Raw genomic sequence first — 24,668 nt, 5'->3', positions numbered from 1 at the left:
CTATGGAAACACCACAGCCTACCTGAGTATTGTTGCTAACCATGTTCATTGTACCCATCCTCTGATGACTACTTTGAAGATAACGTTCAAATGATCTTAACTGGTTTCTTGAACATGAAAATAAGTTCAGTGTACTCAAACAGTCTCCACAGTCACCAGATGTCAATCCCATAGAGAACCTTTGGGATGTGGTGGAATAGGAGGTTCAGTGGTTATGTGTGTATTATTAGTGTAAAGTCAAATGTATTCATACACAGTGGGGATAAGTTCAAACTGACACCCACAGAGTTACAGATGTGGATCAGCTGCCCTGAAAAGCTCAAGCAGGAGGAGGTGAATGTGAAAGCTGAAAAAATGTCTCTTAGATCTAGTATTTCATCTCTTCTTCATACAGTGATAGACTACAAATAGATGGAGATGGAGAAATACTGTAATTGCTGTTGATAATGGATCACTTTGTGGCTCTCGTGTACAAAAACAAACTGCTGTAAAGATTCAGAGTACAAAACCCATCCTCGATTCACTCCCATCTCTGTCTGAGGCATTTACTCAGGCTGCCCATTACATCAATATTGCATTATACCGAGACCTGAATATCTGGGCCAACATAGTTTCAATACTGAATGACTCTATAATATAAAGTAGAACCAAATAAAGTAATTTAGCACGTTGAGATTATTCTGGGTCCATTACTGAAATAAAATACGTTTTTTAAATTGTTATTCAAAAGTAGATAGCTGCAGTTGTGATTCGATGGGGTTTTTCAGAGGATAAGAGGAGAGTACACTAAAAACTGTAATCCCCTCAACTGTGATCATGTCTCTGCTGTAGCAGGACTCGAGCTTTGAATAAATGATTCAATATGTTGGGATTAAGATGCACATCTGCCAGCTTTCTTTTTCCCAAGACAACACTATTGTGCACAGTTACATCATGCTGAAGCGTGTTTGAAAAAGCATTTAAAGGACGCCATCGCTCATGTGTGCAGCTCTTCTTCTTCAGTAGATAATGGTTGCCATCCATTACTTTTTGCCACACTTCTTCTAGTTTCAGCAGCTTGCTGGTGTTGGTAGGGAAACATCATCATGGCTGTGCCAGAGTATTTCAGACCTGCTGTAACAGCAGAATGGAAACTCAACTAAAGGTTTATGATGAATGCAAAATGTTGGACCGGGCCATTTCCCAGAATGCTCAGGCATGACCCAAAATAAACCAAAGGATAGCAAAACTGGATCCAATGATAATCAAGAGAATAGCATTGTCATTATCATTAATTTCTATAATTTTTGTATTCATTTTGTAATAATATTTTTATTTTCTATTTCTATTCCATTTTGAAAACAGATTTCTACACAGTGACATGCAGAATTTATAATCAATAGACTAGATCTTGTACTGCTACCAGCCAATTTCTGGGTTCTATTAGTTATCCAAATAATATTCCTTAATCATGACACACCTGAGTAGGAATTATCTGCATGCACACAAACAGCTCATTTGGAAAAGGAAAGAGGAACACAGTGGCTGATATCAGATTTTGTCTGAGAATGATTCACCTTCAGTTTATCTGAATCTATGGTCAGAATGTAAAGAATTACCACTGCAAGAAGCAGGAAGTTGTTAACCGTCATCCCTACAGACAGGTCACAGCCAACGGGTTCACAGACTGATCTACAACTAACGATCAAATAATCGATCAATTACACATTTGACAGGCTGGAAAGAACAAATGCGCATTATAATTACTGAGCATAACGTTAGTTCAGATCAAGTTCATCCACAATACAGATCAGCAGATGGGTCAGTTGACAATCCTCTACTCATCCCACTGGCAGATCTCACATACCTGCACTAATAGTTTGACCACAGCTCCTTCATATGTGGAAATCCGAAGGTAGGAAAAGCAGCTAGTGGACAATCAAAGCCATCCCTTTAAATTCACGTGGTTACCTGATATCTCAGAGGACAGTGGCAGTATTTAATCCAATGATTATCATTTGGACTGGGCCCAAACTATAGCCTTAACTCAGGCTGCACAGAACCACATTGACTGATAAAGACTAAATACAACTCAGGACAAGTGATCATGTTTCAAAGAGTAGTGAAACAAATGGAGAATACATTCAGTGAGCACACTGAAGTGAATCCAGGCATCTAATGTATAATTCAATGTGTACTCTCATCTGTGGGTTTACAGTAGAATTTAATTTGCAAACTGTCTGATGGGGCTGCTCTTTAAAGCGATTTCCATGGACTCAGAAATACACAGAGTGGACTACACACACTACCGGCTCTCTTTGTTCATCTGAAGCAGTGACTACAAACCAACGAGCTGCCTGACCCACTGAGAAAAGTCTACACCCGTACTGCTGCAAGGTAGAAACTCAAAACTGAATTTAAACAAGCGCGGGTTCATCGGAAGAGCATATGTGAGCTGCAGCAGCTGCCTGAGATGGTATGGCATTACACAGTCTAAACGGTGAGCAGCGTAAAGGCGGTAAACATCTCTTTCCAAACACGTTATCCCCCGGGAATCTTTTAACCGACTCGACAAACCGAAACACAAAACAAACAAATTAGGGCAGGTTCTGAAACTGCAGCTCAGGCGAGCAAAGTAATGAAAATTAGCAAACCGAATGACTCCCTTAAGAAACACAAATAAATAGTGAATGTAGTGAAGCATGTAACCCCCCAAGTGCCTCCTGAGCAGTAAAGTCTCAGACATCCAATAACATGTCTCCACCATAAACCACACCTCTATTACTACACATCAAAGGAAGCTACACAAACACACAAATAGAAGTGGGATGGATAAACCTCCGAAAAACTGATATATTTTTGCTGGCAATCTGACATGCCTGACTGGTTAAATATCAGTCCAGTGTACATCTGAACATCCAGATGTGAACATAAGTGTATATTTTCATCTCAGAGAGACCAGAAGGAGTTTTATGTCTCTCTTGTGTTGTTGCAACATGATAAGGGATTTGAAAAAGGAGCAGTCTGCACAATTTATCATCCGAGCGGCTGCTGCATGCCCTCCGCCGCTGACGGTTTTATTCCTCATAAAGATAAGATTTGAAATGTTGCCTCTGACAGCAGGAAACCCCGAGTAAAATAAAGCAAAGTAGAGCTTTTTAAAATGTATGTCGTCTTATGTTTACTTGTTGTAATTTTGTCTCCTTGATTGTCTATTCTGTGAATCTGTTCCTTTTCAGTAAACACGCCATCCATCCATTGTGCTGCTGTCTAATCCTCAGTTGTGCTCCCTGAGGAGGTTTCTTCCATTTCTCTCACTGAAGGGTGTTTCCAATCTCACTTCAAACTCTAAGGACAGAGGGTGTTTAATGCTGTGCAGAGTGTAAAGCCCCAATGACGCAGATTTGTAATATTAAGTTGTAGAAATAAAAATGGCTTCACTTTAGGTCAGGGCTACATATTCCTTCTGCTTGGTATGCGAACAGGACCTGAAGGTGATTTCTCGGACTGAGTGGTTGTTGTAGTGGAGTGGAAGTAGAGGTGGTGAAAAGGTGCAATGCTTTTTATCTCCTGTCTCGGTGAACAATGACTGCAAACGCTGTGTTGCAGGGTAATGAAGCAGGAATGCGGTGTTATGTATTTAAAAAAGGAAATGGGCTGCGCTCTTCTTCTGCATGTTTCTGTCACAAATCAATGTCTGCCCTTTCTCAACGTTAACAGAGTGCTAGCATCTCATTAAAAGGAAGTCTGCACTTGAAAAACAGTGTTTACCAAACTTCTGTATTTCGTTTTTTAAGATATGCTCTTGCTGACAAAGTGTGACCAGCTTCATGCTGCTGTGGAAGTGTTTCTAAAGTTAATGTGTTAATATTATTCACAGGCTTGTGCATATTTCACTGGATTCTTCTCTCAACTTTGACTCGCTGTACGTCGCTCGCGCCTCGAAAAACAAGTGTTGAGCATCACGTAACTGACAAAATCTTTTTTTTTGTTTACACGGGGTGGGTGGGGGTGTTTATCAGACCGCTGATGTGTGAAGTTATTTTGAAGACACTGTATAATAGTTATTTTTCCCTAATCACTGTTCATAATTGGGAGAAATCATGCCCACCTGCCACCGAGCATAAACGGAGAGGAGGTGGAGAGAGTCTGTAGTTTCAGAACACACACACATTGTCTCATAAAAAAAAAAAAAAACACTACAAAGATTGTATTTCCTGAGATCCCCGAGGAAAATGAATCTCTCTCAAAAACCTTCTGTTGTCTTTCTACCAATACACCGTTGAAAGTGTCCTCACCCAGGGCGCTCTGACACATATGGAAACAGTTCTGCAGAGACTCATACTCATACTTCGGTAACATAAGATGACACACAAAATGTGCTAATCCGTGCATTATAATTGGTCGAAAGAAAATCTGAGGGTCACGTAAATTTTGTGAATTTCCCAGGAGAAGTAGCAAAACAGGAGGGTGCCCGGAGATGTCTTAAAATGTGGGAGAAACCTGGAAAAGAAAGGAATGATTACTGATGGATTGCTGCACCTACATGCTCAGGTCTGTCGTCTACTAGCTGATTTTGTTTTCATGGGCTCCAGGGATACGAGAGTCAGATCAGACACAAGCGTAGATTTTTGTAGAGATGGTAGAGAGGCTTCCCTCTCAATATTTAGAACAAGTGCATCTTCACCCGAAGGTAAAAGCACAAAAGCATCAATGTTATAATTATGTTACTCAGAGAAGAAATAAAGCCTCACACTTGGACAGGTCGTCTTCCCTTCTCAGTTTATCTTTTTCACTTTGAAAATATTAACTTATTTCATAAGTGCATTTTTCCTGTGTGACTGTTACTGTAGTTATGTACCGGTTCTCAGATTGCATCAAAGAATACTCAGCATTGTCCGTGTTACATGGACACCATGGAAAATGGTGGATAATCACTAAAGGGTCTATAATTTTAACACTTTCACCACAGGGGGCAGTGTTTTACTAGTGTATGTGTACTTAACTGTGTGCTGCTGTTCTTTAAACCTTCTTGGTGCTTTTTGTCGAGATGTGAACCTTGATTTTTGTCGCCTCCTGCTTAAAAAAAAATCTGTTTTTTGTGTATTTCATTTAGTTGCACTTCCACCCTTTGCTCTGTTTCTCGCCTATTTTGTGCCACACGTGTCCTCTTGGGTATAAATGCCTCCAGCCTTGCTATTCCCACTGCCACCTTGTCTTTGTTCAACTCTGATGTAAAGTTTTCACAGCATAAACTTGTCTTTTCCTCCTGTTTCCTGTTTTATTCTGTTGTATTAATGTTGGATTTTCTTGTGTATTGACTTGTTTTACCTTTTACCTGCCCTCGCCTATGCTGTTTACCTTTCCTACACTGATTAAAGGTAGAGCTCTTCCTCCATGACAAAAACATTTTTAGTCCTGAACCGATTTCCTTCGTCTTGCGCCGCTGAAAATGTGTTCTTTCACCTGGTTAAATAACGGTTACATGAACTCTGTGTATGACCTTGTGGTAGAAAGCAGTATTATATGAAAACACAGCCACTGCCTTAGTTCAAATTTATTTGATATCTCTTCAGCACAATACAAAGATGTATATACATAGCAGCTGTTCCCTCACGATCTATTGATACTGTTACTTTTGGAGGAGTTTAGATGATCTCTAACAACAGGAATTTAAAGAAGTACTGTGCATTAAAAAATAATGGCATTAGTTACCATTAGGTTGTGATTTATAGGATAAAAATTCTGAGATATTTTTATAGTTTCCTTCATGTTCTTCAAAACAGGAAAAAAATAAAACTCTATGTTGTACATGAAGTGCCTGCAGCCACAATTGCATAACATGTTGAACGGTAGCCATTAGATAACAAACATGAAAAATACAACAGAACCACCACAAGCTGCGAGCATGTCGGGGTGTGCAGAGACCTCAGGGTGCTCAGCTGCTGATGAAACTTGGCTTATATTCAGACACCCTGACTCGTTCCTACAGTTTGATTCTGCCTTTCTTATTCCATCGTACAGTGACCTGAGGACACCTTCAGCAGAGAAGCTGTTTAATCTGGGTTAATGATCCGGAGAGCTGCTGCAGTGAGTAACAGTCGTTCAGGCGTCAGACAGTCTGCTGTCTAAGCCGCTGTGGTTAAAACCTTCATGTAGAGGTGACAGGAAAGCTGCTATTGGCTAACTTGTGTGTTAAACAAAGCACAGAATGACCTCAAAGGAAGGAGAAAGAAAAAGATCAACAGATTTTTTTCACCTGCACTGATGCGGATGAGTTCAACTGGGAAGCATTCAGTCCATCCTTGGATAAAACACGCATAAAACGTAAAGTTTGGGCCTTGTGAGTCTCTGTACGGTTGTATAGTTGTGTTTTTCTTATTCAAACTGACAAACTGACTTTAAATGGTTACACAAAAATGACTTCTTTTTAGCACAAACTCTACATTTTTAATTATTTGCATTGTACAACAAGCAAAAAAGTGGAATTGGACAACAAGTAGTATTTACTGTTTTGGGTTTTCTCTGTACTCTAGCTCTGTCCTCTCTCAAATGCACCAAATAAGAAAAAAAAAAAATCGTATTCATAAATTCAGAGCTGGTTAAGCATTTAATTTTTTTCTGTTTTAGCATATTTACCAAACACAACACAACGTACTATATCCACATAAATAGAAGCAATAAAAATAATTGTGCTCAAAAATATTTTAAGCATAATTTCAGCAGAAACTGTAAATACTATAAACTCGGTAAATACTGCCCAGAGAGTGAGCTCTCTAGGTGCTGCATGCCGATCTCAGATTCCTTCTTGTTTAAAGCAGGGATGTCAAACATAAGGTCTGGTGGCCACAAGCAGCCCGGCAAAAACTCCAAACTGGCCCACTGGACAGCTTTGGAAAATGTGAAGGTGGGTATAGAGTTCGGATTAAAAAAAAAAAATAATAACTAAAATTAACAAAAACTTTGTGCCTTATAATTACAAGACAGTGTGGGCAATAAGCTACCAGAGCCATTTTTACATTTATTTATTACAATTTAAGCCCAAAGAGTTACAGCAGCAGCGTCTTTATCATGTAGAAAAACCGAGATATATGGCTGAAACTGAACTTCTTCTTATATTTAGATATTTCAGGGATTAAATATGTATTTAATGCTCTTTATACTGACAGAAAGAGGAGTTTCACTGGTCCACTGAAGACCAAAGTGGGCTCTATGTGGCCCACAGTGTAAAATGAGCTCGACAACCCCGCCTTAGAACGACTGCTGCTTGCTCCACCTCTTACTTTAACCTTAAAACCAAACAGGACCTGATAGGGTGTGAAATTCTTTTACATTTCATTGCTCATATGGTCTGAAACCCCAACAGGTTTTCACAAAGATAGCTGGGGATTTTTTTTTTTGTCTTTTAGTTTGGAAGAGCATCAAACTTGCTGTCATTAAACAAACTGATGCAAAGCGTCAGTAATTACCACAAGTCTTTGTTACTCACTTTGACAAAATCACTGCATAACGGCATCTCTTAAGACCCACTATTGCACATCAACGAACAACAATAACACAGCGAGAAATTGATGGCATGACAGGCAGTAATTTCAACAGACTGGAGTGTAATGCAGCTATACGACCTTTTTCAGCGCAGGCTTAGATTCACATTTGTTTTGACAGGTAATTTTGGATGTAAATCACTATTTGAAGAGATGAAAGCAGCTTGAAGACTTGCGCAACAAAATAAATTAGGGTACAAAATAACTCCTGGGATGTGTTTACCATCACTGAGTGGTGATATATACCTTTGCTAAAGTGTCAAAGAGTAGATTTCTCCACCAGAAGGACACAGCTAAAGCTGTTTGAGCGTTGAGGGGACGGTCTTTAAACCCATTCAACTCACTGCCGCGTGGAAGCCTTGAGCTCAGTGTTTACTGTTTCTGCCCTCTGAATATGAAGGCTCTGCTGGTGGCAGGAAAGTGCTGGTGGCAGGTGAGGGAGTGCTGAGTAATGGCAGGGAGGACTGACGGGGTGTTTGTGCTGTCGACTGTTTTTTTCCATTCTGCAACAACAAATGAGGCTCAGAGAGACAAAAAACAACGAGACGGGACATGTCTGAGTGGCGGCGAGCACTTATGTAAGCATAAATGTGCGCGGCTATGACAAACGGAGCACGGGTGCGTGCTGTAGTCCGAGCATGCTTACAGTTGTGTGAAATTTAAAGTGGTGTGTGTATGCTTACACACGAATTTGAGCGTGAATGATTACAGCTGACGATCAAAGCTTCTCAGCCCTTGCACTGAGAGAGACAGGGCTGTGAACCTGAGATGATTAGAGGCCACGGGAAAACTTAACGAGCTGTCTACAACCCGGCTGAACGCCCCCATGCTGCGTGCCATCCAAGGCGCCACAACAAGGTATGCGGGCGATGCCTCTCATTTACATAGATACAAACACAGATTGAGAGCAGCTATTAATCTCCAGCAGATCCTCCAGACCATTCACATTGTAGGGGGCTGGGTTCATTTCCTGTTCTGGTCTTTTTGAGGTCAAATAGAAGGTAAATGAACACCTGAGGGCTGGGCTTAATTTGATATAAAATATTAATCCTTAAAGGCCCCTCCTCGTCTTCTTTTTTCATTACTAAACATCCACTCTTGTAAGGAGATTTATAATTGCTCCAGGGAAGCGACCTAAGAGTATTTTTGGGTCTGGCTCAAAAGAGGACTTTATTGATTCATTTATTTCATACTAGTAGGAGGATTTACTGCGCGAGGTCGGTCAAACACAAGAAATGAATTAAGGCTGGTGAGTGAAAATGCAGAAACTGTGAACTGCAGGAGAACTTTTAACATCTTTCATTAACATATTATTTAATATAAACTTAAAGCCCACTTTGATGTTTGGGCAAATGTTTTGGCAATGGTGGGAAGGAAACCTCCAGCAGAACTAGGTTTAGGGAGGGACAGCCATCTGCCATGACTGGTTATTAATATTATTAAATGATAAATAATAAGTAAAGTTACAGAAAAGGTTTGTGGTAGTTCACTGCTCAGACTGTCTTGTAATTACATGTATAAATTTCGAGAAAGTTTTCATTAATTGGCAGAAAATCTTCTTGAACTTTGGTGTATTATGGATGTCAGTGGGGGGTCTTTAATAATTAGAAAAGCTGTAAAACCCATGAAAATACAGTTAAAAGTTCAAAATCTCCTTCACATTTGCCAGGCTGGTTCTGGCCGCAAGTGTTTTGTTTGACACCCCTGATTTCACCATTAGGGTTAAGTTATGTCGTTATGAGAGAAGCACCTGGTTATGAAATCAAATTCCATTGAGATGTAACAGAAAACTGGCTGTTTCTTATGTTTCCATCGATCTAATTTCATCTCCTTTTCTATATCTGGGTTGCAGGGGAGCGTATGACAGCTGCCATGGGACACAGGTGGGATACAGCCTGGGCAAGTAACCAATCTATGACGGGGCTAACACAGAAAGACAGGCAGCTGCTCAAGCTTACATTCACACCTCCAACCAATTTAGAATTGACAATTAATCTAACCTGAACCCACTGACTGGATTCGACCCAGGACCTTCTTGTCGTGAGAGGACATTAATACTGAAACTTTCCAGCACACTTGTTTTTTGCATCTTCCACAACAAAAATACACGCTCACTTCCCCCATTTAACTTCCCCCATAATTAAGACTCTTAGATAACCTGCCAAGAATGCCAACGTCTGCAGGAAAGCCTTTGTAAGGACGGTAGCAGTAACACTACAAGGCGAGGAAGTGCCTAAATAACAATGACATACCAGTGCAATTACTGGGCATCTTCAAGACTGAAACAATGGCATCTTCAGGCATTTACTGGCCGTTAAACACCAGTGAAGCATGCCAGACGTTGCTTCTAACCTAAAGCAATTGAAAGTATGGTTCACTTACCTGCTGTTTTCTTTTATTGCCTAATCTGTGCATATGCAGTAAAACAAGCTTTACTTTTTGACTTATTGTCCTAGCCTTCTAAAGCAAAAAAAAGAAAAAGAAGCTGTGATAAAAATAAGATGTGGTCCTTGGATCGTTGCTTACCTCTATCTGGGAGCTGTTGTCTGCTTCCTCTGCTGAAACCAGGCCTGGGAAGCCTTCAGGCTCCTCCTGTTCACGCTCCTGGTCCTGCTCCTGACTGGCTCTGTTACTGTCCATGTTACGAGGCTTTGGGGGGAGCCATCTCCTCCACCGGTGACTGTAAAGCTTCACGTCAACAGCTGTATCCTCATCTCTCGCCTGCTCCTGCACGTATGAGTATGGGACCCCTAAGGAGACAGAACAGGAAAGTGTGATTAATAAACAGCTCTCAACAGCTCAATTACTTATTAAAACAGAATAACTGCTATGATGCCTTCCAGTCAGGTTTTAGACAGAACCACAGCACTGAAACCGCTCTGACCAAAGTGTTTAATGACATATGTCTGAATACAGACAGTGGAACAATGTCAGTCTTAGTTTTGCTGGATCTCAGTGCAGCATTTGACACAGTTGACCACAACAAATTACTCAAATGACTGGAGAACTGGGCAGGTCTTTCAGGAACTGTACTAAACTGGTTCAAAACATACTTAGAAAACAGGAAATACTTTGTATCAATAGGTAACTTCACATCTGAGCAGACAAGTATCACATGTGGAGTTCCCCAAGGTTCCATCTTGGGACCCCTTCTGTTTAACATTTACATGCTCCCACTTTCACAGATTATAAAGAACAACGAAATAAACTATCATAGCTTTGCAGATGACATACAAATATATATCACAATGTCACCAGGAGACCGAGGCCCTGTACAGGCTCTTGGTAAATGCATTGAGGAAATTAATGACTGGTTGTGCCACAATTTTCTCCAGCTAAACAAAAACAAAACTGAAGTAATAGTCTTTGGTGGCAAAGAAAAATGATTACAGGTCACCAGCAAACTTCAATCTATACACCTAAAAACCACAAACCAGGCGAGAAATTTGGGTGTAGTAATGGATGCAGACCTAAACTTAGAAAAACACATTAAGACAATAACAAAATCAGCTTACTATCACCTCAAGAATATATCAAGGATAAAAGATCTGATGTCTCAACAGGACCTGGAAAAACTAGTCCATGCATTCATCTTTAGTAGGCTTGATTAGTGTAACAGCATCTTTACAGGTCTACCTAAAAAATCAGTCAGACAACTACAGCTCATTCAGAACTCTGCTGCTCGAGTCCTCACTAAGACCAAAAAAGTGGACAACATCAGTCCAGCTCTGAGGTCTTTACACTGGCTGCCTGTCCGTCAGAGGATAGACTTTAAAGTTCTGATGCTGGTCTATAAAGCTCTGAATGGTTTAGGACCAAAATACATCAGTGACCTCGTGACCCAGTATGAACCTTCCAGATCCCTCAGGTCATCTGGATCCGGTCTTTTATCAGTTCCCAGAGTCAGAACCAGACACGGAGAAGCTGCATTCAGCTTTTATGCTCCTTATATCTGGAACAAACTCCCAGAAAGCCTCAGATCAGCTGAAACACTCAGTTTATTTAAATCCAGGTTGAAGACTCACCTGTTCTCAGCGGCATTTGAATAAAGCACCAAATCCACACTTTTAAGCTTAAATTTCAAAACTTACATTTTAACTACTGATTTTATCTACTGTTTTTTTTAATCAATTTTAAATCATGCTTTTTATTTTTTAATGTCTCTGTAAAGAACTTTGAATCACCTTGTTGTTGAATTTAAACTTGCCTTGCCTAAACAACACTGGTAGATAGATGTATGATAACCCACCAGAAATAAGCTTTGATTGATATGCTAGTGAACCTAAACCATTAAACCCTCTCACAGTCAAACTAAAAGGTAAAATCTGTTGCTGTGTAATAAAAACTGTCAGTTTTCAGGGCTACGATAATCACACACCACCAAAGTATTTTTACTTTCAATAAGCCAACAGTCAAATTACAGACGTGGGGACTGTTCAAGCCATTAATGTAATAAGTAACGGTGTCAGTTGACTTTTCTCATTTCTCCATCTGCCTGAAACACATGCACACGAGGAATGAGTCAGCAGCCTTCACACAGACCAGTGGGCCACAGTCACAGCTAATCATCCCGGTTCCTTCGGTCTGAAACGAGACGCCAGTGACAGGTGAGAAATGGCACCGAGTTACTGTAAACACCGACTTGATTATCTGAGCCAGAGACAGATGGATTGGAGATACAATCTGCTGCGTCACTATAAGAAATCTACTTTCCCTTATTCCATCCTTCTTCTCTCAGAGTGACATAATGAAGCGCTTTGCTGATTTGAATCACTGCCTTAATTCAACAGGAGTGCAGTTTGTATTTTATATAGACAAACAACTACTTCTCATTTAGATAGAAAAACCTCAGTGTGGTGTGAACAGATGTCTGCAAAGATGCATTTAAAAAAATGGTTATAGTTTAAAGGTTCACTGTGGAGTTTTTAACCTCTATTAAAGGTGCAGAGGTGCCTTTATGGACAAGGTCAGCGTGGCACTTACTGACAGGTAACAGTAACATGCAAAGATGTGCAAAAATTGTTCACAGCGAGAGAAGAAGAAGAAGACCACCTGACAGTACAGGATGTTGTGTATAAATCTATAAATCGACATAAATATTTTTGTGTTTTTCACATTCAGACACGGCAATGCGCAGATTCACACTACTCTGCTTTTACACGTATTTCTGCTCGCACCAGTTAATCCATGCTCCTTACACTCAGGTTGTTCTCACTGATTGCAAAACTTCTCCTGAATTTCTGCTCTTGCTTTTTTTTCCAAGTGAAAGTTTGCAACTAATAGTGTGGATACAGCACGCAAATGCAATGTTAAATCCCAAGTTTGAGTCTTGGCCGGACAAAACGTCATTTTCCCCACATTTCTGTCTAAAATGCGGAGACTGCATACCTCCACCTTGGAATTCTATTGAAAACAGAAAATATTGTTTTTTGTAAACCAAATATATCAGAATTCCTGAAGCTGATTTTTTCCAAATATGGTGCAGACAATTAAAATCTTTTTGTCTGACACGTTGCAATTATATTCACTTTACTTCTTTTTGGAGCATCCCTCAACGACAGGTACTCAAACTGTAATTGACTTCATCCACTCTGCACTATGCTTGAGGACTCTTAATATTTTGTCCCTGCATGGCTTTTAGAGTAAAAAAAAAACTGTTATTAAAAATGTAAGTGGACTGGTCTTTATATAGCATTTTTCTGCCTGATTCACTCACATTCTGGTACTGTCTTCTATTTTAATAGAATTATATTTTAAAGTAACATTGTTCTATAATCATAGAACAACAGGGTTCAATTTCTTGCCCAAGGAGACTTTGGCACACAGACTGTCACAGCAACCGCCTCCTATTTTGCTCTTCTTTCCTTTGTAACTGTGTCCTTTGTAACCCCACCCTGTGTTTGATTCTCCTCACCTGTGTCTCATTTCCAATAAGCCATCAGTGTGAATATGTAATCTGGTTTCCCCTCTCACAGTTAGTCATTTTGTTGTGTCAGTCCACTTTTGGTGCCTCTCTCTGTGGGGTCTTGTTTTGCTTTATTCCTCGGATGGGGTCCTGTCGTTTTTTTGACTTTGTGCGCTGCACAGGGGTCATCTCAGAAGCAATTGAAAGCACATTACTAAGTACTATCAGGGGTATGCAAAAACATCCTGCATTTGTATTTTACTTAATAATCCTGACTGTGCATTGCTAGGTACAATGTTCAAACTGTTTCTTTCAGGTTGGTATAAAACTAGAACACCTTGAGCACTTTTATAAGGTCAGCAGCTGCTTCTGAGTTCCAAGCTTTTATGAGCGTATGGTTTTATAAACATACTGTAACATTATGGCTTTCCTATATCTATTTTTTTCCTTATTTTCCATAGTAGAACAGTAGACGTGATTAAAAGTAAAATCTGACAAAGAATGCTTGTTCTCCACTTGTTTACAAGTGTTTCTCTGCTTCAGATGCATCACAGAAGGCAGAGGACGTCTGTTCATCTGTCGGTCCTGTTATGACTTCAGGCTTGTTTGCCTTCAGGCTTATAAGCTCCTGCCCCTCCCCCTGGTGACCTGACTAGGATTGGGCTATTAATGTAAATTTGTAACAAACTTAATTTTCGTAGCACTCATCCAGACACAAAGTTTAAAAAAGGCTCATGGCAGATTTTTTGGGTTTTGGAACAAGGGGAACTGCTGATTCCTCTACTCTTAGTCTATGTTGCTTCTCTTTAATGAGACAGAGGTCACTGGGTTTAACTAGTAAGGAGCATTTTCCACTTTTTCCCCTCCGTCTCTTCTCTAACGCTCGCATTTCATTCTCGCTGCCGTCCCTCCTTCCCGCTCCTCCCTCGGGGCCCCCCGACCAGAGGCACTGGTCGGGGGGCCCGACTGCCTCTCTTCTCCAGTGGGGAGAAGAGAGGCAGCGAGAGCAAGTGGAGAAGCTTAAGATGCTAATTCACTCAAAGAGGAGGCTGACAGATTCACTTTATAATGAGCGTTGGCAAAGGCAAAAAGCAAAGAGACCAATCTGCTCTAACGGGGGTGGGGTGTTGATGCACATGGGAAGAATTTATTGTGGCCAGAGGAAGAGTATGAAATGTGTCTGGGATGACTGCCTCACAATTTGCACATAACTGTTTTAGGAGAACAATAAAAAGTCACCTTCAGTCTCTGAAGTTAAAGACCACAAACTGAGCCAGGAATCCTGGTGTATGATCCAGGACCCAGACATAAATTTTAACTTCCATATTAAGAACAATAACAACTTTGGGATTTGGAAAACATTTATAAGATACTTTTATCACTGAGCTATGACATAATTGTTACTTTCAATGTCATATAATTGCTATAAAATCATTTCATATATTTCCAGATATAAAGTAGGAGTCCTCATGGCAGTGAGCCAAAACTCCCAAAACTATCTTCCAGTGTGGATAATCTCACTCTTGTTTGGTCTCCGTGGCCACCTATTCACTCCCTGTCTCGTTCTCTGCATACCTCTAATACTTCCTGACACTCATCCTATCCCTAATAGTCATTAATCAGATCAAATCCATGTGGACAAAGTAGCCCAGGCTACATCCCGTCAACAGCAGTTAAATACGCTAATCCAAGAGCCACCTACGCATACCGCTCCACTGATGCGTAAACATCTATTTCCCTTTAAAGGATCCTTAATATACGATGGAAAACTGGCAAAGTACACATAAACACAACACAGGGCCCTTGACAAATGGTTGCTCTTTTCCCAGCATGTCCCTCTGTGAGCCATGATGAGTCACCCATGCACCTGCATTTCTTCTTGTGAACACAGAAGTACTGTGATGCAGGGATGGCAGTATATCTGATTGTCCAGGGTCTTTTGTCAAGGATTTGGGAGGGCACTGAGGGCAGACCACCGAGGGACACCTAAAATAAACCTCCCCAGGAGGACGGGGGCTTCTCCTCCTAACGAGGCTATTCCTCTTTTGTGAGAAAGGAAATCTTACCCCTCTGCATTTCTTTCACTGCCTCTCAAAGCCACTGCATACCTTCACCCTGACTCTGTCGAGCACCCTTGTTGGCCTGACTCACGCCTGTCAACATCCCTGATTCACAAACCGCTTTTGGTTCCACCTGAAATCTTTCAAAGACACTGAGGCAGTAAAATCGCAGCATGAAGATCCTGTCTGCACCCTTTCTTTCATTCAGTTTCTGCTTGTTTTACTGTTTTCTTGTTTTCTCTTGGTTCCCACCTGACGCCGCGGTGCCAAAATGAGACTTACAAACTTGACAAGTAGATGATTTGGAATGCTTCACTGCGTTTGTGCATAATTTCAGCAAGAAAGGTAGAAAAAGTCACATCCACAAACGATTCCTTAGGCTTTATATCTCTTGGTGTCAGAATGCTTAATTTAGTGCCCACTGAAAGCTGCTTTATCAGTGTACCCGCAGACCCTGCCAAGCACTTTGGAAGACCTTCAGTATTTTGTGCTGGAACTGTGCTGACTCACATCAGCTTGCCAGGGTCCACATGGATTAAGTTGCTATTGCAGAAGCTTCCAACTTTCTGCAACTATAACTATCTTTGAAATAGAAAAAAGTAAGGATCTGCTGTTGACACAGCACAAAACTAATTCTCACAAAGAACAGACAATGTGATCAAAATCTTTCTGCACTGGGAAGCAAAACAATGCAATTTTTCCTCCATTCACTTTCACTTTGTCTCTTCATTAGCAACAGCTGATTAGGGACATTTGTCAGAAGAAGTACTTTTAACAACATATGCAAAAATCTGATCATGCAAGGGAATACTAACCTAGTCATTAAAATGCAGAAGAAGAAGAAACACAGTGGAAAAAGCTTTTGGAGGTCAGTTTACAGTATGTAACTTTTCTGCTTACACCTAAAACAATAGAAGGATTTGACGTAACTGACTTTCAAGAACTTTCCTGACTGTTTATTAACCTGCTGAAACAAATTAAACACCATTTGAGTCACACTGACAAGGTCAGAGAGTGAAAACGCTAGTGAGCATGAGCATTGTCATATTTTATATTTCATTAAAAAAAGACATCAAATTGCTTGATTTGTATAATAAATGGCCCAAACTCCAAAGACATTTAATTCAAACTGATATGAAGCAGAGAAAACCTTTAAATGCACACACGGCGCACTGTACTACTATGCTGAAGCAGTGTGTGAAAAACTAAGTACACCCTTACTGCTTCCAAAGGAATTAAGATTGTGAACAGTAGACAGGTGTTGCTAATCAAGCACACTTGATTACCTGATTGATCGATCATCAGCAAGTGTGAGCACCTCTATAAAAGTTGAGGTTTTTGGCAGTTTGCTGGTCAGGAGCATTCAGGTGTGATCTTAATGTAGCAATTGTTGCTTTCCATCAATCTGGGAAAAGTTGTAACACCATTTCCGAAAAAATTGACATCCATCATTCTTTAATGAGAAGATTATTCACAAGTGGAAAGCAATCAAGGCAGATGTCAGTATTCCCAGAAGTGGACATCAGAGTGTTAACTGCTCAGAGAAACTGTAAAAAACCCAAAACTTACATCTCAGACCTCAGTTAACATAACAGTACAATTAGAAAAAGACTGAATAAGTATGGCTTCTTTGGCAGTGCCAAGAGAAAGCCTCTTCTCTCTAACTAAAAAAGGCAGCACCTGTGTGTTTAAGCTGAGCTACGTCCACACAGGAAGTGATTCACTTGTCGTGCATCAATTTGAAGCTGATGGCTGGTTACTTGCAGAGATTCCAGGCTCCAGTTGCCTAGGTAACCCTCTGATGTATTTACTACTGGTCATTTGTCAATCGACAGTATTCTGCGTTCTCACTGGTGGTCACTTAATCCTCATATATCAATCACTTTCCATGGTCATATCTTATCCAGTGTAGTTGCAGCTTTAGGCTTAAGTTTGCAAAGTTGCATCTGAACAAATCACAAGACGTCTGGAACATGTGCTTTGGACAGATGAGCGCAAAGTAAAGGTGAACAGCGCCACGTTTGGTGAAACTCAAACACAACATATCAGGACAAACACCTCATACCAGCTGTCAGCACGGTGGTGGAGGGGTGATGGGTTTGTTTTGCAGCCACAGGATCTGGACACCTTGCTCTTCAACTCTTCTGTGACCCAGAGTCTTCTGGAGTATAAGCTGAGGCCGTCTGTGTGACGGTACACCTTGGATGTACATAGTTTTTCACACAATCCACCTGTATTTCAGCTTAGTTTTTGCTGAATAAATAACAACACAGTGTAATATGGCACATGTTGTCGTTCATCTGAAGTTGTATTTACCCAATTTTAACACCTACTAAGGACCAGATTGATTTTTTTTTATTATATCATGACAGGAAAAATTATTATGCAGAGAAAGTGTGCTTTGTTGACCTGTGGTGTCTCAGATTTTACGCATCCCCTCTTAAAAACACAACCTGTCATTAAGCAAACACATAAAGTCGTAAAGCTGAGAGAAAGTTAAACAGATCCAGTTTCACAGAGCTCCTAAAACGCAATCTGAATATCATACGCCGAAATCTGAGCTAATCAGAGCGTGAGACAAGTCAGGACAAGAATTAAAATAGTGCAGCAGATGAACAAAAGAACAAAATCAGTTTCTTCTTACGGAAAAGCCTCTAAAAGAAATTCATAAGCCAGTTTTCTAAAAGGATTTCTGACGTCTTTCCCCCTGGAGAGGAACATCAAGTTGGCGTCCTGCCTGTCATGAACGCTTCGTTTCACCACAGATTTGTTTTGCCGACAATTAGTCACATCTTTCCAAGTCGGGGCACTGCAGCACAAACATCCCCCGAGGTTCAGATTAGGTCCGCCGATAAAAAACAATTTTTTTTCTTGAAACATAATAACCAGCTTGTTGAAGAAATCACATTGTAACTATTACACTGAAATTTTGATGTCTCACTTCAGCAATTAGTTAGAGCCCGTGACCGCTTTTGAAGAGAAAGAGTGCAAAGATACGCTTCAGAATTTGAATCAAAACGCTCAAGGACACACTCATATCATATAAACTTGTTCTGACTTTTGCTGATATGCTTGTTGTGCAGGACACAATGAACTTTATCAGAATGGCTCCCGGCATCACCGGCACCAGGAAACGAGCATGTTGTGAGCGAGCCCTCCTTTATGCCGCCCAAAATGAGAAAGCAGGTAGGGGGGCTATAAATAAAAGCCCATTTTTGAACTCTGAACATGTTAATTACAATCTGCAGAGAAAGGAGGTGGAGGGAATGAATTAGAAGGTGACTAATATTGCATTCACACTGCCTGGGGAAACACAGCGTCCGTGAAGAGGACAGGTGTCAGGACTGCGTGTTAGAAGAAGGAATGAAGCCAAAGGGAGCAAAAATGAGGCGGAATTAGGAGGCAGTTCTGCTTCGGGTCCAGTGATTTTTAATCAAGGCTTTAACCTTGAGGAACATAACAGGTTTTTGTTGTTTTTTTACTATGGCTTTGTGGTGAGCTGCTAATTTTCTTTCTGAGCAAAAACAGTGGACACAAAATCCCAAGCAGGCTAAACCACAAAGCGCCCAGAAACATGCCTGAGCACAGTGTGTCAAACCCCAAAACACAGGGTTTAAAGTGCTGGAGTCAACCATCATGGAGTCTACTGTCACTGCTGCGGCTTTCTTTATGTAATTGTTGGTTGTTTTGGCTCTGGCATTGGTCAGTGTAGGAAGTGTACACAAAAATGCTTTGGCAAAGAGACACACAGGCAGGCATGGCAGGCAGGCAGCACGATCACACAGACGAGAGCGCTTCCTGACTGATACAAGCGCTAAGGAATTCAGGATTCTAGTCAGGCGCAGTTTCTGTCTCATATTCCAGGAGATTGAGTGATAGACTGCAGGACGATGAAGCGCGGCTGTTGGCCCTCATTCCACTTTGCGAATGAGTAGTACTGCACTGGAGCCTCGAGGCCTTGATTTACTCCACCGCGAGAGAAGCTGGGGCTGGGGGGCGATGCATCACTGGACACTGGACGTCCCGCAACAGATTATTTCTCCTCCCTCCAGCGCGAGCTATTACCTGTGGTAATACGACTGCATCCTTACAGGTCAACCGGCTCAAATCCCCACTGAGAGAAAAAACCTTAACATCTCTCACTCTGCCTAAATCTCTGCATGAAAATGCTAAAGAAGTCCTTTCACTCTTCCCACAGTCCTCAAGTACCTGCCTAACATAGCCTAAAATTGGAAATGCTCACATCAGTACTGGTGAATAGGCAGAACCAAACGCTTTCATTCACAAACAATGGGACTCACACGATCTTCAGCTGCGTTTCTAAGGGACACGAACACGTCAGCAAATCTAACATCTGGGACGGACTCAACACTATAATCACTCTTTTTGTCCACTTATCCTCAGAGCACTCGGCCTCCCCAATCTTCTTCCGAGAGCTGATCTCTCAGTCGCTTTAGCCTCAGAGATGGTTTCAGGTCATGAACTCGCTGACTCATTCCTGTCTTGTATATTTTAGGCCAGCTACACATCTGCTAACACAGTGCGGAAAAATGAGTTCAATATTCAATCAAATACTGCCACAAAGTGAGGTCTTTTACAATTTTCACAGCAAGCTCTATGACATGTTACAGCAGCAAAAGCGTTGGACTTTTAGGGTATAACTACGAGCCAAAAGTTCAGGTTTCAGTCTAAATAGAGAAGATATCGCTAGCATAGCGTCCTGCCCCACATGCTGTTCGGACCTTTTGCTTGTAAAGACCAGCCAATGAGAAGAAAGTTGGCTTAAAGAATGAAAACAAGCACAATAATTCCCCTTTAACACCAGTTTTGAGGATGCTCTATCACTTTATTGCTGTTTGCTGTTATTAGGGTCATAATAACAGTGACTGAAACCAGCACTGTAAAACAGAAACGGGTAAACTGAATTCAGTCAGTCTTATTAAGTTGACCTGCACCTCTCCTGATTAGATCACTGAGTGTAATCAGCTGCTGAAGTGCTTCAGTTAGACACTAAAAATAAAATCTAATTTACATAAATCAATAATTGGCATAATCATTGATTTTTATTGGCTGACTAACAGCTGATCAGTAGAGTCAGATGGACACTGGATGACAGAAGGTCAGAGATGCTCCACAGTGTGAGAACATTTTTCAATAATTAGAGACACTTTTCTCTGTTCCAAACTCATCCCAGCCTTTGCGTATGTTTTTTATAGGTTAATCTTTCACTGTTTCCCCTCCAAAAGCCAGCCTTATTGTCATACAGTAAAATGTTTTCTGCCAAAGGAGAAGCTTTAGATCTAAATTGGATAAGCTGGAGGTATGCTATATTCTTCTGTGATCGCTTGTTTCACTGTTATGCAACTGTGTGTGCTTTCCAAAAGGTCGCAGAGCAGCTGTTTGCAGAAATGATCTGAAAAGCATATACTTAGTTATATTAAAGATAGCTGCATTCATAGACCAAATGACTGCGTGATTAAGGAATTAATCGGCATAATCATTGGCTGCAGTCCTGTGCACCTGGAGGTGTGATTAATTTATAAATGCAGACAGCCGTTCGTGGAAAACAGAACATAGTGTACAAGTTGTCATAGCAGTGAAGCTAAGATTGTCTGCTATTCTTATCTCATCGCAGCGTTTTTGTCAGGAGTTTACAAGCTGTCCACAATGCTCTGGTCTTTTTCTTTATATTACCTGGAAGAAAACAAGCTCCTGTAACAAAAACAGGCTTTTCTTTTGTCCATCTTATGATTCGGACTGTTATCTGATTCACTTAAATCGCTCAGTGCCGAATCTGTTTTCATGTTCCTGTATAGCACCGCCACACTAATATTGAGGGCTGCTTTGGCAGTGCTGTAAATTATGATCATTTTAACCATATTGATTACCACAGGCACTTCAGGCTAATTGAGCACTGTAAACTCTGAAAGCCATTGATCTGAAAGGTCACCCAGAGACAATGTGCACACGCTGGAAATATCAGGCCCGGTGGTGGGCGGCACCCTTTTAACTGAAGATTGATTCTCTTTAGCGTGGAAAAGGTTCTGAGAGTGTTTAGATGTGTGTGTTGATGTGTATGTCTGCAGGTGGAAACTGATTTAGTGCCAGTATGGGTGTATTAACTGTGCTTTTTTCCTCCTACTTTCTCTCTGAGCTGGAGACTTCAGGCAAGCCCAGACAGGGGCCCTAGGGCCTGTCCTCATCCTTCCTGCTAATCCATCAGCATCACCAAGCCTCTCACCCGTCCACCCTGCCAAACCTCTCCACACTCCAATGTTCTCTGGGCTGAGTGCTGTGTAAACACATGCAGAGGGGTCCAACTCTCCCAGCGGACCTGTTATTTCCCACAGTTAAAAAATCCCAGCTGTCTAAGGAGGAGTGTGAGGGGAGGGCAAGAATATCATATTTTAAAATATCCGACAGGCTGATATTCACCAACTGCAACGTAACAGATATATTTGCAAAAAGAAAATATTCTGCATGACAGAAAGTCACTGGTACAAAATAGTGTGGACCTGTTTTAACCCTCTGAATTCATCATATGTCACTAATCCTACAGTAACATACACTCTGGGAGTGCAAATGCTTTGCAGTATCAAACAAAAATACCTGAATCCTAAATATCTACTGAGATGATCTAAAGTCGCTAAATGTGATTAAGAGCCTTTTTTCTTTTGATTGTATTATTTTAGATGGTTTAACAGCTTTGTTATCACATCATAAAATATCTAAAAAGCTTCTGTGTTACTTAAAGTAAGATGTGTCCACAACCCACACAACATAAACACAGTTATTTCTTTAACTTTAATCTATTTTAGAATGTATGTAGAACTTCCATAAAAGTGTCAATAAAATCCAGATAACTGCACTGTAACGATTTAAAACTGGTATATAATTTGAATTTTTGACACATGTTGAAAGGGAGACTCACCAAAAACCTTCTTTTGATTACGTTGCCTGCAGTTTGCAAACATTGGCTAACTGCTAAACACAGTCCAGTAAAACCAGAATCTGAGAATGTTCGCCTTCAAAGTAAAAGTTGTAGCTCACAGCTGAAGCCAACACGTTTGAAAAGGCAAACGGTCTCCTCTGTGTCGGATAATTTCACTGCCACTCAGAGAGCAGTTGGCAAGGGTTTGCAGACAAATTGGTATCTTCCATGCAAACATCCTGTTTGTGACTGAAGTAATCAAAAGCGCCACAAAGCTCTATGCAACCGATTTCACCTAGTGACTGACAGCAGCCGTTCGCCAACCAGGAATATGAATGTTTCCATATCGAGATTTCCAACACAGGTGTCACTGTTAAATTTAGGTCGATCAAAACAGGGGCGTAATTTCCAGGGGGGTTAGGGGGGTTATGACCCCCCCCAAAAAAAAAAAAAAAAAAAAAAAAATCTGATCCAACCAATACAACCCCCCCCCAATAAAATTATGAATTATCTTGCATAAATAGGCTGTTGATTTTCTTTACTTATTTCCGGTATTACCAGCAAAATAGTTGCAAGTTTAATCATCTGGGAATTTACCCAGATTTATTTATGTATTTATACAGAGATCTTGACCCCCCCATGTTCAGCACAAAGTTACGCTGATGATCAAAAAAACTGTTCAATAGTGAGTATTTTTGCTCTAATGAACACCTGGACATGAATTAATTTTGTAAAGGAAACACTGTTTCCTTTTTTTAATAGTTTAATATTTTCTTTTCTAGGTTTATTAGCAGCATTTTTCATCTAAAACATCAGTGTGCTTTGCTAAAAAATCTTTAAAAATATTGAAGTTATGTGATTTACAGTACAATCTGAGTACAGTGTCTAATCCTTCATGAAGACAAATTCAACCAACAACACATACTGTGGTTGTCACAGCCAGTCAGTTTTCCGGCCCTGGAAGCAGCCCTCATACCCACTTCTGAAACTCCTGATAATCAAGCCAATTTGCTGAAGCCATAAATACTCAAAATGTGAGTAACAGAAAACCAATTAAACAAAAACATGCATTACACATGTTTTTCTCTGAGATAATTTCCCTGTGAGCCGTTGTAAACATATACCCAAGATTTTTTTTTATGTTCTACAAAAATATGTGGAAAAACATATAACAAACTTCTTTATAACTTGCCAAATCCCATAATATCCTCCCACCAACGGCCTCCAGGCACCCACACCCACAAGCTATCAAACAACAAAAAGAATGAATACACCAAAAATCCACAGCATCCCGCAGAAGCACACTAGGAAACATAGATTTTCAGACTCTTTTCTCCTGCAGTACATACTGAGCAGAGACTAAAAGAAACAGAGGACCTCCAGTCTTATTGCTGCCAAACCCATACCCGGCATACATTTCATACATCTGCTGACAAACTGGGAGCTACATCCAAGTCGCAGACTGTAATTGCCTCTGCCTCTTGCCATTCAGGAGTGGCAACTTCAGCCACTCACAGGAAATCAACATTAAATATTGTTTACAACACAACAACAGCAGAATATGAGACCTACGCAGCGGCATGTCGCAGAGCAGATGGCTGATTCCCTCCAAAAATCCCATCATAAGTGAGGATTTAGTAGATGTGGCATCACGTTTATGCGACTTCCAATCAATCAGAGCTCAACAATGGCAAATATTTGCAATGGATTTGCATTATACTGATTTCTTTTTTTTCCCTAATGTGTAAATTTTTAATTATGCAGATTTAGCTGAGGAAATATTGAATCTGAGCTCTGCGTCATTTCTTTTCTGACAGGACAATGAAGGCGCAAAGGTTTCTCTCCTTTTCAAACCATGCAAGCTTAATTAAACTCATTAATTCTGTAATTCATTAGTTTTCCCATTTATTTCACTTCATTCTTTCTGGTGATTGTATGTCACTGAAATGACAAGTGCAAAAAAAAATCATCATCTCGAACAATCGAATAAGGCCTGCAAATGTTTAATTTCTCTGGGTAAGACGTCAGAGATGATTTCCTGAGGAAATGTGCTCTTCACTTGGATTTTAATTGGTTTCTTGGTGAAAAACTGTCAAGCTGTCTCATTTTGTTCTGCGGCTTTTCGGGAATATTAGCAAAGACAAGGTCTTGGGTTATCACTCCCAGATGCAAAGCCCAGACAGCTGTGTGTGCAGCTGCAGGTTGTTAACATGTATGAGTGTTTGGGTCAGCAGTGCTTTCCACAAGAA

The 24,668-nt window shown here is 40.6% G+C and overlaps 1 protein-coding gene across 1 annotated transcript in view; it reads right to left on the bottom strand.

Moving 5' to 3' along the window:
* The window catches only part of plxdc2b (plexin domain containing 2b), a 108,761-nt gene that overhangs the window by 54,839 nt on the left and 29,254 nt on the right, over positions 1-24,668 (bottom strand). Inside the window, exon 2 of the mRNA XM_084939492.1 lies at positions 10,050-10,273. Coding sequence (XP_084795618.1) covers positions 10,050-10,273 — 224 coding nt within the window. The remainder of the gene's footprint in view (positions 1-10,049; positions 10,274-24,668) is intronic.

This window comes from Perissodus microlepis, chromosome 9 (assembly GCF_051167445.1).
Source record: "Perissodus microlepis isolate ML-2025 ecotype Zambia chromosome 9, ASM5116744v1, whole genome shotgun sequence".
In the NCBI taxonomy this organism is placed as follows: domain Eukaryota; kingdom Metazoa; phylum Chordata; class Actinopteri; order Cichliformes; family Cichlidae; genus Perissodus; species Perissodus microlepis.
The sequence above is the reverse complement of the archived record's forward strand: the minus strand, read 5'-3'. Positions and strand labels throughout refer to the sequence as shown.